Source organism: Alligator mississippiensis, chromosome 2 (genome assembly GCF_030867095.1).
Source record: "Alligator mississippiensis isolate rAllMis1 chromosome 2, rAllMis1, whole genome shotgun sequence".
Classification (NCBI taxonomy): Eukaryota; Metazoa; Chordata; order Crocodylia; family Alligatoridae; genus Alligator; species Alligator mississippiensis.
In genome coordinates this window covers 97275676-97292942 of record NC_081825.1, presented here as the reverse complement: position 1 = coordinate 97292942, position 17267 = coordinate 97275676, and the positions used below count along the sequence as shown (strand labels likewise).

The following is a 17267-nucleotide window of genomic DNA, read 5'->3' as shown; positions in this document are numbered from 1 at the left end:
AGGGGCATAAATGATTTGAGTGAATTCAATTCTGCTGGTTGATTTGTAATCCTAAGTAGATGCATTTTCAAATGGCTTGAAAGGAGGGCAGGTGAGTCTAAACTATAAACACTAGATGGAGACAACTGACTGCTGCTTCCTGCCAATGGACACTGTCAGCATTGTAAAACATGCTTCATGTATTGTGTAAACCAGGGTCAACCAGCAGTCTGAGCAGGTAGGTAATTGCAGCAATTCCTGGATTGATACATTTCAAGCTTAATTGTTAAAGCTACAAGTGCTCATGACCCTTTTGAGATCTGCCTTAGGCACCTAAGAGATCCATAAACCAGCCTGCTGAAAGGCTACAAATGGCAGCTCATCATAAATAGATAGGGCTGTCAATCCTGCCCTTTTCTAGAAGTCAGTCTCCTTGGTTGGAACTGCACAGAGGTGCTTCTCCACTGAGTCTTTGTAGCAAAGAATCTTGTAGGTTTAGGTGCCAGTATTTCAAAACAGGAGTAAGATGTTATCACCATTTTGGCCAACAGTTCAGCATCTGGAGCAGTCCTTCAGACTGAAGACCATGTTACATTCTTTGCGTAAGATCTGAACCCACTTCTCAGGAGAGTGCCATACCCATCAACAGGGTGTTTTCAGGTGAGGCGCACTCATTCCTCCTTGTTTGAAAGGGTGTGAGGTAATGAAATATGCACTGAACCAGCAAGAACAGGAAAGCTAGGATGTCTATTTTATAGTCATATTTGTACTGTCTCTTTTTCAGCCCATGTGTTGTACAGACACTAAGCACAGTTACACATGCCTACTTGATTAACTATATTAGCATGTAGCCCCTTGCTGTGGCTGCAATTATAGTAATATAAAACAACTACTCCTAGTAATGTAATGTCCTTCTGTCCTGCTATAAGGCATCTTTATAGTGGCATCTTTGTTTCTGTAAAAAGGAAAATCTCACTAACTGAAATGATGCTGAAAAAAAAATTGGTGTAGATGAGGTCTAGAATTGGACAAAACAATAGTTTGCAGTTTACAAACTGTTAAATGAATTTGGTTCTCTGTATTTAAGGATGTTTAACCAATCCTCGCATTTAATCATAATTGCTATGTTATAAATGTAAACACAAGCAATTGCAACCCAGACATAAATATAAACATTTATTGGTTAAATACAAATTCATACTGGTACCATAATGCTGAAGACATTTCGTGGATTTAGAGAATTTAAAAAGGCTTATTTTATACGCTACTCATTGTATAAAAAATTTGATGGAAAAAGCTCTTCTGTTTATGAAGATATTCATTTTCAAAGTCGGCAGTTTAACAGAAATGCTAAAAACCTAGAGATTATGAAAACCACTGTAGTATACTTAAGGACTCGGTCCGTATTTCACTTTCAAGACAGTATAATCTCTTAATGTATTTGGGATTTGTTCAGGAACTTCCTGTATTTCATTGAATCATATCTTGCATTCAATAGGCATTTCAGATTATTCTCTGTACAAAGTTCTGTGGTCACAGAGGTTAAGTCTAACAACGTAAAGTAGAATGTTTTTTGCAAAACAGATCAGTATATATTTATTTAAACAGCAAAGATAAAGGAATTTCTTCAAGTTTTAAGACCAATCTACAAAGCTACAATAATGTAAAGAGCCCTTAGATGGTGCTGTTGTTCTGAATTTGCAGCTTCCAGCAATTTTTATCATCTTTTCACAACTTAGATATTCACGGTGTTATATGAAGCTTGCTATAAATTTCCGCATTTTCTATTAAAAGTTACAAAATAAACTATCAGGCTTGCTTAGACATACATATGAAATGTAAGAGATGTTATATTTAAATCTAATTAGAAAATGGTAGGAAAAAACGTATTAATCATTAACAACAAAGCCAAAATAGGAAAAACACCTCCCCTGTCCTCCTCTTATGTGTAATTATAAAGTCAGTATTTGCTTAAAATCTTTGTATCAAAACTTTAGAAAAGCGGCAGTCAATAAATAAGTAAACATTGCACACCTGAAATCCATCTGCTGCCACAATGATTCAGCCACTGTTTTGGAAGAATTAAATTGTATCTTTGTACCAAGTTAATTTCTATAATTTGTCACTTTTATAGGAGGCTTCTTAATTGCAGTTGGCACAAAAGGCCACAGTGAAAGGTGTTCGTTTTGCTTAAACCTTTGATGCAGGAGCTGCACTGTAATGAAGACAACTTTTTGTCATTGCTTCCGCCCCCCCCCCCCCCGAAGATGAGATGACCCTTTAAGGAAAGAATGTGTTCCAGTTTAATATAATGGTCGCTAATTTTTAAAAGGAATTACATTTTATAATTCTGTGCTGTCAGATTTAAAACCATGTTCTCTCCTTTTAAGGGGACTGCCTGATTCACTCCATGATATGCTCTTGGCAAATTTAACTTAAGACATCCCATTCAAGGCTTTAGGTACAAATAACCACAACTGGGCATGGAAATGGTCATTTTTACATCTAAGTAAGTGTACATAAAGATGGTAGTTACATATGCAATTAATACAACAAAGTTCTGAGCTGGGTTATCAGTGTACCAATTCCTTAGCTTATGCGTGTTGTTCACGTCTGTCTCTCTTGTCTGAGATGATATATGACTGACCTTCTTGGGTTGTTAAATGTCTTTCATTTTAACATAATCTATATATAAGCAGAGGACAGAGACAAAAGATCTAGACTCAATTCTCAGCTCATCTACTGATCCACTGTGAATTCAACTTCTTGAATTTATAAGATGGGCAATGCTGGTCATTGTCGTATAGTTCTTTTTTCACAAAACACCTAGAGATCTTACAGGCAAGTATTTTCAGTGCTTCATTCTATTAGATTCAACTGTGATTTGCAGATCATGTCCATTGTTATAGTATCTCAGCACTCCTTTATGGCTACGCCAAAGCAACTTGAGAAGTGAGCGTGTCACCAGGGTGATAATTCAGACTTCAAAAAAAAATTAAGATCTAAAACTCATAGTGAAAGTCCTCTGAATTCTCCAACCATCAGTGCTGAATCCCTTGCCTATCTGCTTCCTGTCTCAACCTGTGCTTTTCTTTATTACCTGAGAAACATACTGAAAAGATTATTTTCTTTATTAGTAACCTGATTAGAGGTATGACCTATTAATTTGTATGCCTTGATGGACTAACTCAATTTCCCTTGTTTCCTTGTTCTTTATATTGTACAAAGGAGGGATAATTCCTCTTGTGGAACCAGGGTGCTACTGAACATGGTACAGATTGGACTGCAGCATAATTAAGATTAAAAGATTTTTTTTCTTACAGTAAACAACAGTTCAAAACAGGAAGCATGTAAAACAATTTGCTTGAAGACTTGTTTTGTATTAACCCAGAACTAACCAAAGTGAAATGTTCTAGAAAGAGTTTACATCTCTAGATGGTTCTTTGAATGGAAAAGTTGCCTGTACCTATGTGTAATCTTGCCTGATTTTAGCTAATGTAATTCGACTGCTACAATTAGCACTCTTCCTATTAGTAAGTTATCTTTCTTCAGCCTGTTGGATTAATTTCTCTTGGTATCGTCTACTTTCTGTAAGTCTTGACAGATAATTTATAATGGAGATGTACAATATACTCTACCTTATACCTTACTTAGATGATTTAAAGAGAACTTGTAGTGGTTATATCAATAAGTTATTCTCCCTCAATTAAAGGGCTGTGTAGTACTCCTATTAAAATGAAGCATATACAAGTAAAAAAGAATGGCAGCTTGATGTTTTTCAGCTTTCTTGCAATTTAGCTCAGAGATCTGTTTTGGTGGTTCAGTAGGAATGGGTGGATTTATTTGCCAATTTCAAGCAGTGCAGAGTTTGAATGTTCAGCTGAAATATAGTTGGTATCATGTTTGTATTTCTACTTGAGAAGCTGAAAATGGAGCATAAATTGGACAAAGTGAACAATACATGGAAGAATTGGGAGCGAGTAAGAAAGAACAATCTTCAAACTTTCTGTGAATAAAATGAGAGACTTGTACTAGTTTTATTAACCCTCCCCCCCCCCCAAAAAAAAATAAAAACTGAATGTTTAAGTCCCTAGTTTCAAGAAGAAAGGAACTAATAAATAACCAAAAATTTCTTGATCTCTTACCGCTTCTGCTTATTTAGGGGTTGGGTTTAAGAACAGAACATCCTATACACAGAAAGGCAACCTCTCTACAGACAGCATATAGGATAAATAAGTCTTTGATACTTCTTTGCTATGGGATAATAACAGTATCTTTTCTACCCTCTCAATTGTAAAAACAAGTGGTTTCCACTGCTGCTGCTGCAGAGGATATGAATTCAAGCTGTAAGTGAAATCTTAATATTAAGATTGTTATACATACTGAATGTGTAATAATAGTTAAATCTGCAAGAACATATCTTTAATAAAATGCCTAATTTATACAGATTATAAAATAAGATTAATTTATGCAGTTTATATGCATGACAAATTAATACCAATTCAGGCAACTACCAGTTACTGTACCATATTAGTGCCCTAGCTGAGGCAAACTGCTTTATCCATTCTCTTGGAGCATTTGCCAAGTACAATTAAGTAAACTGTCATGATGGTAAACTGTTAGTCTTTCCTAATACTTTTGCTTTCAGGAAACTCTGATCTATAATGTGACACTGTATATTTCTCTTTCTAGAAAGATAGTGCAAAACAATATTTGATAGTCACAGTATTAAATCAGATAACTTCAGTGGTGTTAACTCTGAAGTATCATGTGCCTTTGTGCTAGCTAGATGAACATCTGCTGCCTCTACATACAGAAGCAAGCTGGGTTCCAGCCTCATGACTTTACAGAACTTGCACAAAATTCTTGGGAAATATTCCACGTTTTCCTTTTATTTCTCCACTCATCCAGTCTTCATCTACAGGTTCCAGCTCTGTTATCACATCACCTGCCTATCAGAGAGAGAGCAAGAGAGAGCACAACATGAATCGGAATGATTATATGCAGAAGCACTGAGCACTCTCTTCATGTACAATGCATCTTGAGTTCCTGGTAGGTACCTTTTTTCTTTTAATAAAACATGATTTATAAATATAGAAACAGAAAAATCTGTATACCCTTGTAACTAGCTTTTATTTTAAGATTAAATGTAGTAAAAGACTTGGCTTGCTTTTTCATGCTTGCAAGTACTTCACTTTTCATATGGCAGTTTTCCCTAGTTCGACTGCCTGCCATTTTCTTACTTTAATTGCAGGGCCTGGAGTCCTGAGGTATATCTAGCTCAAAGTCCATATTGGCACATACTTCAACCAGCTTTTTTGTTTTTTGGCATCTTGGGATATTCAAACATATTCTCTGTTAAAGTTTTTCTTCTAATAAGTGGAATCCCTTCTTTGGATCTTGGTCACAAACCAGTAGTGTGGCTATTCCTATGTCCGGCCCTGATGTGCAGTCTTTGAGATTCTTCTCATGCTATGACAAAGTAGGGCACACAAGTCTGTAAGTAGCTGGCTGTTTGAACGAGAAAATAACACTGAATATACTATTCCTTGTTCACATTTTCATCTCACTGTGCCCTATCCTTTATTTAAAATATTCTCCCGTAGCTCTGTCCTTTCTTCGAGTATACAGATTCCATTTTTGTTTCTCTTTATACTCTTCTGCTTTAATCTCACAAGATCAAAAGTATACTTCTTAAATGAATTCTGCTTTAGCTGTTAGTTTTAGAAATAGTAAAGAGAGTACCTTTGAGATTCCCGTAGTCTTACTTTGGATGTCCACTGGTTCTTGGAAGCTTAAGTTTTGAAGTCCTCTAAAACCTAGTTCACTAATTCTACTACAAAGCAGACCACTGCTGTTTGCCTCCACCTTCAAACTGAGCTGCTAGATTACCAAGGAAGCAGTACATCATTTGATTTTTCTGTGACAACTACATGCTGTGCTGTCAAAATTTCTTAGGGATCCAAAACTGTCTACTGTCTGCATTTTTAAAGATCCACAGTATCTAGTTGCTGATACTATTATTATCTACCTGTATTTCATCTTGTCCATTTCCTAGTCTGAGTTGAGCCAGTTGTACTGTCCCCTAATTTGATCAGTTCAATAATTGCTCACAAAACCAAAAATGAATGCATAATGAATGCATCAGTTTTGAGAAGTACGACAAGAAAACAGGATGAACTTGTTAAACAGCTGGACAAGTCAAAGAGCTGGACTTTCTATATTCCTTCCTCCCCTTCCCCTTTCATACTTGTAACCATACTTCAGTTTGTCAGATTTATGGTTGATAAAATGTCTGAATAACTTTTTAGAAAGAGGTGCTAATATTTATTCCAATTTATTTTGGAATTTTCTGAAAAGCATCCCAGTAAATCAGTGTACATGCAGGAACAAATCCCAGTTTGAATAAGTGACATCCTTTCATGATTTATGTCACACAGTAATGGGTCGTATTGTAATATAGCCCTTCTCAGACATCTGAGGAGCTCCTCTTTTAATGCATATTTTATAACAAGATTTTATCACATTGTCAGTGTCTTGAAACCACTGATTCATTTTCAGCAAAATAACCTCTAGGGCCTTAGACTCGGTTGCTAAGGGCTGTATTTCAAGCATACCCTGTGGACTGTCTTGTTAGGACTTCAGGTTCCCGGCCACAAAGCTGAAGCTTGGAGATTCTGGTCCTAGCTGAAGCTCTGCTCCATGGCAGAGACTGTAGAAGCTCTGAGAACCTTGGCTAAGGTGAAGTCAGCTATGCTTCACATTCTCTCATGTGGAGCTAGGAACCTGAAAACCTCAGGGCTTTTAGCCTTCCAGCTGTGGACCTGGGAGTTTGAAAGTCCTACAAATTGGCTTCCAGGGTCCACAGCTCCAGCCAAGAACTCTCAGTCTGTTTGCAAGAGAGCCCAATAAAGACTAAAGTGCCTAGTCCCCAGAGTGCAATACAAAACCAGAGTTAGGCACTGCAAAAGGATGATCCAAACAAACCTGAACACAGAGCAGCAAGCTGCCTTAGAGCAGTCCATGTAGGAACTACTAACTGGAGGGACCTTCTACTGAGTTCAGGTACCCCCTAAACTCAAGTGCTGAGCAGAAGTTCCTTGGACTGCAATTTTGGACTCTAGGGGCACGTCCAGACAAGTGTACATGTGTGTTTCCCCAGAGATAAACAGCAGCAGTGGCAAACAGTTGTGCTGCTGCTACTTGTCCCTGGGGAATGCTCATGAACATGCACTCTGGTGCTTGGCAAGTTGCCCCAGGGTGGGGTAAGGGAGGCTGGAGCCAGCACCAGGGTTGGCCTCAGCAGCCTTACCAGGGGTTCTGGGGGCTTCCCATGGCTCCAGCGGTGGTGATCTGGTGTGTGGAGCCTGGCTCTGGCCAGCCAGCCAGGCTGGCTCCAGTTTTGGGTGGCGCATGCTGCTGCCACACACACCACTCTGCTTTTTTTCAGGTGCGGGGTTTTTTTGACACTGGGATCTCCCAGTGTCAAAAAAACCTGCCACGCTGCAAATTAGCAGCATGGTGAACACCTACATGTGTGGCCTGTGCAGTTTGCAGCACCACAGATGGGTCTGCAGCACCACATACCGCATGTGCGCACTCATCTGGAGTGCCCTTGAACTTCAACCTTCCTGGCTTAGGTGCTGTAGCTAGTTTTTGCATTTACCCCGAAGTTCCTCTGAACTGCCATCTTATTTTGGCACTTACTCTACTGTAACTCAAAGGACCAGACCCTATGGTACAGCAGGGACTTCTGCAACATGCAACTGACACAAATCATCAGAACCAGCCATGCCAAAGGATCCTGCTGTGGTTCAGGCTCATGCTAATAGTTTCTGTACCAACTCAACTGCTATTGTCATAGTGACAGTACAGCACAAGTCCCTAGAGAGGCTGCTGATAACTTTCTTCAATGTTTACCATGGCACAGGGAAGCCTGAAAAACAGACTTTATGCCATTTGTGTGTACTTATTACCTTCCTACTCCAAGTCCCAGATTTGTGGTTAACTTTTGGGGTGGGGTAAAAGTTTGCCTTTCCTAGTTCTGGTCCTTCTCATTCCAGTCCTGTTTCTCAGGTAGATAAGACCAAACTTAGTATCTTCATGCATGTGCGCTACTTAATCTCAAGAACAAGGCTGACCTTCTATCCTTTAACTCAAACAGCTCTAATGAAAGCTTACCTTAAAGGAAAGCTCATCCTCATTTTCTCCATGAAAGTCATACAAAGCTTTAGCTTTTCCTTTCTTCCATCCTACAGACTGTGATGACTTTACTCCTCCTAGAACATGAACAATGGACAAGTTACTTGAAAATATTTGGTTAAAATGCACATTTTGAAAGAAATCTCAGGACAACCCTCCTCCCCTGCAACTTTTTCAGTGCTTGTTGCATCCTCCCTCTCTCTCAACTTGCAAGTATCAGAAAACACCTAATTATTAGCTATGTCTAGATGTTGGGATTAACTGTTTTCCTTTCCTTTTTCATATTCTTGTGTGATGAGGTATTAGCAGAATTGTTGGAATCTGACAGGGCTGCATTGTCAGCACTTCTGCTATGGCCTTGAATTTGCAACCTTTGGGCTGTCAACCGTGGAGCTTAGACCCTGCATCTGTCTATCACATTCTAGTTTGATGGACACCATGGGCGACTAGTGCCTCCTGATTCTGGGGGGGCACCAGCAGCTGATCACCAACCAGGTGGGTCCCAGGTGGGAAGTAACAACAAAGACTGAGTTTAGAGCCGGCCATATTGTTCACATACCAAACACACTTGACTAAGTGGGGTTCTACAGGACATTGGACTTTACTTAGCCTCCAGAGAGGAAGAGCTCAAAACTGCAGTGTACACAAAAATGGAGTGAGCAGTAATAGCCTGTGTGTGCATCCTCAGCAGTGTTTTCTAGGATTTGCCTCATCTTTAAAATAAAACACAAACGGTTTAGTCAGTCCATAGTTGACTATCATAGTTGACACAGTTGACTGTCTGGAATGGGCTCCCAAGGGAGGTGGTGCTCTCCCTTACCCTGGGGGTCTTCAAGAGGAGGTTAGATAGGCATCTAGCTGGGGTCATCTAGACCCAGCACTCTTTCCTGCCTATGCAGGGGGTCGGACTTGATGATCTATTGAGGTCCCTTCCAGCCCTAGCATCTATGAATCTATATCAAAATGACATATTAAAAGCTATGTAAGCAAAATTGTATTTATTTTACTTCTCTGAAGGGAAGGCATTACTACTCTGTTAGTGTTAGTCATGTGAAACCAGCACCATTTGGGAGAGTGCACTGGATTATTTTCTGGCTCCTACTTCACACACCTTGTGTGTGGCCCTTAATTTGGGGATAGTCGAACTGAATGGTGGCTAAGTCCTCAGTGTAGCTATGCTGATTCACAGCAGCTGAAGACCTGACACCTGCGAAGCCCCAGTGAAAGCTCCTAGAGCACAGGTGTAAGAGAGAATTTAATTTAAAAAGAGTTATTACTTTTCGTGCCAGATATAACCTGGCTTTGCTCACAGGTTCAAATATTATTTTGCTATGTGGGTAACACTTAAACAATGTAAGAATTAATTGAGCATGAAATGTTTTCCAGGTGATAAAAATTAGCTTCAATTGTGAAGTAAACTGGAGCAAAATTCTCCTCCCTAAGTGTGTCTCTTCAGCTCAGTGATTACTATTTCTGTGCAGTTATCTGGTTCAAGATTTAGCTTGACCATTTTGGTCAATGGTGAGTGACTATAACACACAATGTAACTGTGCAGAATACTATACCCGGATAACCGTTGTTCTGTGAATAAGGTTTATTTATTATTTCCACTCATTTCTCTTTCTATACAAGTCTACTTTTTACACTTGTCTATCGCCCTAGAACTGAGCTATGAAACGATCAGAATTTTCCAATTCAAGTAGCATACCTGAACAGTTCTGAACAAAAACTGCTGGGAAAATCCCTTCCCTTTCATTGAGTCTCCCTCTGTACCACTGAGAATCTAGGCGCTCTGTTATCCGGATACAATCTCCCTTTTTAAAGGGTAGGTCCTCATCAGTTTCTGCTGTGAAGTCATGAAGTGCTTCACACCACTCTCCAGATCGTCTGTTATTCTAGCAAGGAAAACATAATTGTGAGACTTGGTAGCAGCAAACATGAAGTTCATTTTAGAACATGGGCTTGGGGTGAGGAGGAAGGTAACCCACATGAATATTGTCTATAATCAGTGGGGGGGGGTTTGTTTACATGCTTATTTACTTGTTTTACCATGCACTAGATTAGGGTTAATTGTTTGGAGCAGGGTGGGGTGTAAAATAATCTTGGCTAGTAAAGAACAAAGAATACAATATGAATCCACAGATTCAATTTAACCACACAAGCTTCTTTTCCTGGCATTTTTCTTTAAAAGCTTATCAAGCACGTTTGGAACGGAGCTTGAGTGTTTTGCTTTTGTAAGGGCTCCCTGTTTTTAGAGGTTTTGCTGAACAGATAGCATGGTTCACCAAGCCACATAAGCACTGATTCAACTGAATTAGACCTCATTCCCTACCTCAACTCTACTCTTTTTTTTTTAACTAAGATGTGTCAGCCAGTCTGCAGGATCCATTTCTGTGGCATGTATGTCATAGCCAGAATCTAAAAAACTAAGTCTTTATTTAAAGAATAAGTTATCTAACTAGCTGATCACCAATTATTTTAGGGGATAACTGTAGGAAGGGACAGCTGTGAATTGATCCACGGGGAGAAATAGAGAAAAGAATAGAAGAGACTGCAACAGCAAAGAGGGAGAGAAACAAGGGTGGGGGGAGGGAGTTACAAAAGACAAGAACAGTAGAGGTCCAAAAAAGGAACAGGGTTCCACTCTATGAAGAATGTCACAGTAGTGCACTTGCTTGGCAACACCTAAATATTTAGTTATACCAAAAGCCCCTATTTCTCTTTATGTCCCTGAAGACCTAATAATGAAAGCCAGTAGGCATCCACTGTACTTTAGAGCAGTGGTTCTTTTTTGTACCAGGACATATTTGTAAACATCAGTGGCCAGTCCCAACCTGCTGCCTCCCACACCCAGGCCCCAGTCCCTTCTCCCCCCTGTGTGTGGGGAGGGGCGTGGAGGAGCCCCAAGCAGTCCCTCGCAGGTTGGAGCTCTGCCAGCCTGCAAGGGAAAAGCCACAGTTTCCTACATTTTTTTTCCTTTAAAGGAGAATCCATTTTTAAAGCTTGTTTGCAACACTTTCATATATTCTTACACTCCACTTTTGGGTCATGACCCATGGCTTGAGAAACTGCTGCTTCAGAGGGATATAATTCAGCCCACAGCCCTTAAGCACAGAAGTCAGACCTGCCCCCCCCAATTACTTTGATGCCCATGTCAACAGTTATAAAATACAACCTAATATTTGCAGCTGTAGTATAGAAAAGCATTTAAGTGATTATCATAGAAACAGAACTTCCTCCCCAATTTGTGTGGGGTTAATCTTTATTCAGATTGTGCATGCCCTCAGATTCCTCCCTCTGCTTAAATGTGATCAGGAGCAGGGGATAGGAGCAGCAAGAGAAATTGCCTGTTTGTCAGTGTAAATTTAATGATGGCTAAATGAGATGGGAGCAGCTCAACAAATCAAAACAGACTGAACAAAAGAAGTTGCCTAAGTAGAAGGAGGAAAGTGAAAAACTATTTGCTGACTGCTAATAAATCTCATCAATTTTGATTAATAGTAATTTAGGTTTCTTAAGTAATTATTCCACAGAATGCACCAAGAAGAAATCAATTAACACCCACAGAATGTTCAATAAGAGTTATGCAGCTTAATCTCACTGCATCATTAGGGGAACAAGCCTCATACAAATTTTGCGTAGTCTATCCAATTACAATAGCCTACCTGAGAAAGAGAAGCAGAATTCTCCCTCTTCACTGGTCCTCCCACACCTACATAATAAATATGAAACAGCTGAAATAGTGGAACATTTGAACATTCAGAATGGCATGCAAGATGGATGCACCGGGTGTCTGTGAAAGATGTGCTGCTGAAGAACAGCATTTTCAGAAGTTTTACTACCCTAGCACTGATTCCCTTCAAAAGCATCAAACATAATTTTCCAGTTCTTGTGTTTTGTCCTGTTTCACTTTTCACCTCATCTCCAAGTTGTTCCCTCACTTTTTTCAAGTTCTAATTTCTTAATGTCTGATGTAGGAAATCATAGCGATTGCAAGCACTACTAAATGGTATACCTGTTTACACTTACAGACTGCTGATATACTTGTACCTAATCCAGGCAGGTCTTCAATAATTTCCACAAAATTCAAAGGGAAGATTCCAGATGCACCTTTCAGCTCTCCTTTGGCCCATTCTTCATTTACATATTCTTTAAGAATTATTATTTCACCTTCCACAAAACTTAGCTCATCTTTCTGATCTCCAATATATTCAAATCGTGCAATACACCTTGGCCCCCTGCACAAATACAGATAGTTTTTTGTACATATTTACTTTAGTATTTTGCATATTGCACCACACTTCCTGATTAAGCACTAAGAACATGTTACCTAAGATTTTGCCAAAATTTTTCAAAATGAGTACCAAATGTTTGCAGTGAGGCAGACCACAATAAACAAATGCTGCCCTTAAAAGGGTTTGAACAATCCTTGGGTGCATACACATGTACTAACTTTCTGACAGTTTAACTTTTTTTAAGCCAACTTAACTGTCAGAGCATACACGTGTATGTGGAGTAGAGTCGGCTTAAATGCGGCACAAGATAATGCACCTCCAAAGTGTATTATCTTGAGTTACATTAGTTAAGTTGACTTAGCTCACAAGATGACTGCCACTGTATCAAGGAGCTGATTGTGTGTATACTCCGACATGGCTTAAGTCGGTTTAGTTAAGTCGCTTTATTTTAAGTCAGCTTAGTATGTGTGTATGAACCCTTGAGACCAGCTACATTATTCATACCACACCTCCAAATGAGCAAGGGGGTAGAATGGTGATGCAGAGAGACTTTTTCATCTCATTAGGTTTGCATAGCTGAAATCTGGTTCACTAAAGTATTTCAAAGACAAAAATAATTAAAAAAAAATTCAAGTAACACTTTTCTCCAACTATAGCTGTGTGAAACCTGACTGACGGACTTTTAAAAATATTTTTTTAGTTGGACAGTAATATAGTCCATCTCCAGTGGGGGGTAAAATTGGAAATGGCTGCAATCAAATTTTTATTTAGGCTGTTTGATAGTTAAGGCATCGTGAAATCCCACTAGCAAGCAATTTCTTCCCTCCAGAAAAAAAATCACCAAGCCTCTCCAGCTTTCCCCGCAGGAAGCACACCCCAGGGTAAGTGGTACAGCTGCAGCCCCTGGCAGGCCGGTGCCAGGCTGTGCTGTCCCCTGTAGCTGCCTCGGGGAAAAGTGTGCAGGACATTAGCCAATTTTCAGAGACCCTCAAGTACCATGCTGGTCTTTGGCCACTGGGGCTGTAGACTTAAATGGATGTGCTCAACTTGACTTCCATGAGTACCCTCCTGGTTGTAAAGTTAAGAAACATGCCTATTTTTGCAGGGTTGGGGCCATATTCAAATGTGTTTAACAGAGCTTATTAGGAGAACCCCAGGTAGTGTTCACCCATGTAATTATAACATATCATATATCATTTTATATATTTTAGGATTATATGGGTGAATGCTACCTGGGGTTCTCCTATATATATATACACACACATATATACCTACACATATATATTACACACATGCTTCCCATGTTATGAAACTAGTGCTAAGTCATTGATTTTTTTTTTTTTTGTTTAGTGTTTAATTTTGTTTTGTTCACTTGGACAAAAGTCTTCAAATATAAAAAAAGTTATGTATTATTATACTAAACATGAGTAAAGAAGGGCCAAATATAGGAGGTGGGGGGTGTATTACAGCTAAGACCAATTACATTGATGTATTAAAGCTTTCTGTATACCACTTTCAGGCCTAATCAAGTGTACTGGTGGGGTTGTGGGTATACACAGCCTCTAACCATCAAGCCAGTAGCTAATAACAATATCCCTCAAAAGAATTCCATGTGTCCTAGCAGTACCTAAACCTGCGGAGTGAACTTTCATCTTTAGCTTTTTACAGTAGTTTGGGTTTGATGAAATATGAAGGAAAATGGATCCTGCCTTATTCAAATATTCCAAGTTTGAGAAAATTCAACAACAAAAAGTGAATTTTTTCTGTTAAAGTTTAATTATGATTTAACCCTGCTGCCTCTGTAAACCTGAAATCAATGTCATTGTACTGCCTACTTGATTTTCATATGTTAAGATAGAGAGGTTAATAAAGTGCGTCCAACTCACTTAATACAGACTGATGAAAATGAGATTTTTCTCTTGTTGGCTTCCTCTGGAACATCCACCTAGTAATAAGGCAATGTCAAAAAATGAATTTAAAAAAAATCTATGGATCTTAAAAATGACAGTGGCATAAGCTTACTAATTCACCTTCAATGTTAGGATATTCTCTATTCAAATTAGTCAAGTTACTGTGCCAACTATAGCGTCCACCTGGTGCTATGTACTCACTGCAGCATTCTGAACCATGACTATTTGTACACGGTTTGTTGTGGTACATCCATTTGATTCTGTGATGCCAATGACCCATCATCATTGCTGTTCAGTGTCATGGAAACAAACAGCCACATTTCATATTTTAGATTACTAACAGCCTGTTGTAATAGCAAGTTTTCTTTGTTGTATGCTTGACTGACAGAAAATGGGCCTGGATTCTACTGCATGCTGTTGCCTTTGGCTCCAGACTCATAATTGATATTGTAGGCTATTATCTGCTAGCACAATTCACAATAGAAAAGATTATTGTTTAGACATATCCTATCTGGGCTCTGATAATCCAGATTTTGCCATCTGTATCCAAACAAACAAGTCTCAAATTGTACTTCAGTCTCAAACTGCACATGCAAAGCCAGAATATAAAGAAAGATTAAGTATGAAAAATGTCTTTTAGCCAATTTGTTGCTGTATGTGATGTGTCAGCCATGGAGAACCTACATAAATGTTTTTGTTTGAATTAAAAAAATATATAATCATAACTAGCTTATGATGTTGCATCGTATGCGATTCACTGCAATTATGTTTTTGTCATGATATTGCTGTGGGGATTATGCATAAATTTTGTGGTTTAGAGAATTCAGTTGTGGCTCTAGCTCTGCTACTACTCACTGGGTGTTTCTACACATGCAATGAATGCACACAAATAAGCTCTGGATTTTTTTTGCTCCTGGGCATACTGGAGCATATTGCTCCATAGTTTATTTGTGCATAGCACATGGAGCCCGGTCAGACCAGCCCAGGCTGGCAGGGAACTTAGTGGGGTCAGCATGCCAACCCAGGGCTGCTCCAACAGAGCTCCATGTGCTATGGAGGGGCTGGCTGAGGCATGAGGGTGCTTCAGCGTGGGGCTGCCTGTTGGCTAGCCCCATGCTGAGGCACCGTGTGCCCCAGCCCCCTGGGGCAGCATCTACATGTGTGCTACTGCACATGAAAAAACTCTGCAGCAGGTTAGGACTTATATCTACAAGTCCTAACCTGCTACAGAGTTTTAGTTTTGTGTGCCCTAATAGGAGTGCACGTGTAGATGCTGAGATGTTTACTATGCAGTTAATAAGCAACTGCACAGTAAATGCTTTGCCTAGACATGCCCCTTATATACCTGATCTAATTCCCATAAAAGTTAATGCAAGTCTTTTCACTGGACTCCCATGGAAAATAGACTGGGCCATGCTTGGGGAAAATACCTACCCAACAAGGGCACAATGACAATTCATAGAATCATAGAAGTAGGGTCGGAAGGGACCTTTGTAGATCTTCAAGTCCGACCCCCTGCCTGGGCAGGAGGAAAACTGGGCTCAAATGACCCCAGCCAGGTAGGCATCAAGCCTCTTCTTAAAGACCCCCAGGGTAGGAACCAGCACCACTTCCCTTGGAAGTTGGTTCCAGATCCTAGCTGCCCTTACTGTGAAGTAGTTCTTATGGATGTCTAATCTAAACCTACTCTCCAACAACTTGTGGCCGTTATTCCTTGTTATCCTGGGGGGCACTAGGGGAAACAAGGTCTCCCCCAAACCCTTCTGGTCCTCCCTAGTGAGTTTATAGATGGTCACCAGGTCCCCCCTCAGCCTTCTCTTGTGAAAGCTGAACAGGTTCAGGTCCCATAGCCTCTCATTGTAGGGTCTGCCCTGCTGTCCCCGGATCATGCGGGTGGCCCTTCTCTGGACCCTCTCAATGTTGTCCACATCCGTCTTGAAGTGGGGTGCCCAGAACTGGACACAGTACTCCAGCTGTGGCCTGACCAGTGTCACGTAGAGGGGGAGGATCACCTCCTTGGCCCTACTCGAGATGCACCTGTGGATGCACGATAAGGTCCGGTTAGCCCTGCTGACCGTGACCTTGCGTTGTCGGCCCATGTTCATCTTGGAGTCAATAATGACTCCAAGATCCCTTTCTGCCTCCATGCTCTCAAGAAGGGAGTTTCCCATCTTATTAGTATGCTGCTGGTTACTACTGCCCAAGTGCAGCACCCTGCACTTGTCAGTATTGAAATGCATCCTGTTTTTGTTAGCCCACCCCTGCAACCTATTCAGGTCTTGCTGCAGTCTTTCCCTCCCTACTAGTGTGCCCACCTCACCCCAAATTCATTACTTTAAGTTCCAGTAATACTAAGTATTACTAGTGGAGGGCTGCCAATCATGCTGAGATCCAGTAATGAGACGGAAACACAACAGACCTTTGATCTGGACTAAATTACTGATCCTGTTTCTTGATTTTCTATAAAATACTCTCTTCCTTACTGGCTTGTTGTTTTAATTTCCAAACAGTGAAGAAAATTTTAGTATTACAACGTACCTCACTTTTAAAAATAAAACAACTCAACATTAAACATTATCACAGAAAAAAACAACCTTGAAATTTTGAGTTGGAGTATCTCAAGGACATGCTTCTTTACCCTGGATTAGTTATCTACCCTGGATTAGTTAGGTACTATATCCTAGAGTAATTCTAACAGTTTCTGTATTCTCTCATAAAATAAACCAAATACAGATCCACTGGTTTTGATGAAGCTGTGCCTGTTTGTACCAATGCTGAATTTAGCCCATGTTTTACTCCACTACTCAATATACAGCTTTGTTTTGTAAATTAGCCATCAGTAGAAACAACCTGTATATTAAGATTTCCTTGGAAGCATGTAGAAGCTGAAGTGTCTCATCTATTTAAGTAAAATCTCTAAGCATTTATTCTGTGCATGAGT

General features: G+C 39.9%; 1 protein-coding gene across 8 annotated transcripts in view; it reads right to left on the bottom strand.

Moving 5' to 3' along the window:
• Positions 1 to 1142: 1142 nt before the first annotated feature.
• SH3D19 (SH3 domain containing 19) overlaps positions 1143 to 17267 on the bottom strand; it is a 141520-nt gene continuing 125395 nt past the window's right edge. For 6 of the 8 annotated variants that reach the window (XM_059721987.1, XM_059721988.1, XM_059721994.1 and 3 more), the window contains 6 exons: positions 14303 to 14361; positions 12211 to 12419; positions 11847 to 11893; positions 9890 to 10076; positions 8161 to 8258; positions 4851 to 5451 (listed from right to left, as the gene is read on the bottom strand). In XM_059721987.1, coding sequence (XP_059577970.1) covers positions 5338 to 5451; positions 8161 to 8258; positions 9890 to 10076; positions 11847 to 11893; positions 12211 to 12419; positions 14303 to 14361 — 714 coding nt within the window. In that variant the 3' untranslated portion in view covers positions 4851 to 5337. Of the gene's footprint in view, positions 5452 to 8160; positions 8259 to 9889; positions 10077 to 11846; positions 11894 to 12210; positions 12420 to 14302; positions 14362 to 17267 lie in introns of all 8 variants that reach the window. The other 2 variants (XM_059721989.1, XM_059721990.1) reach the window with 2 other exon arrangements.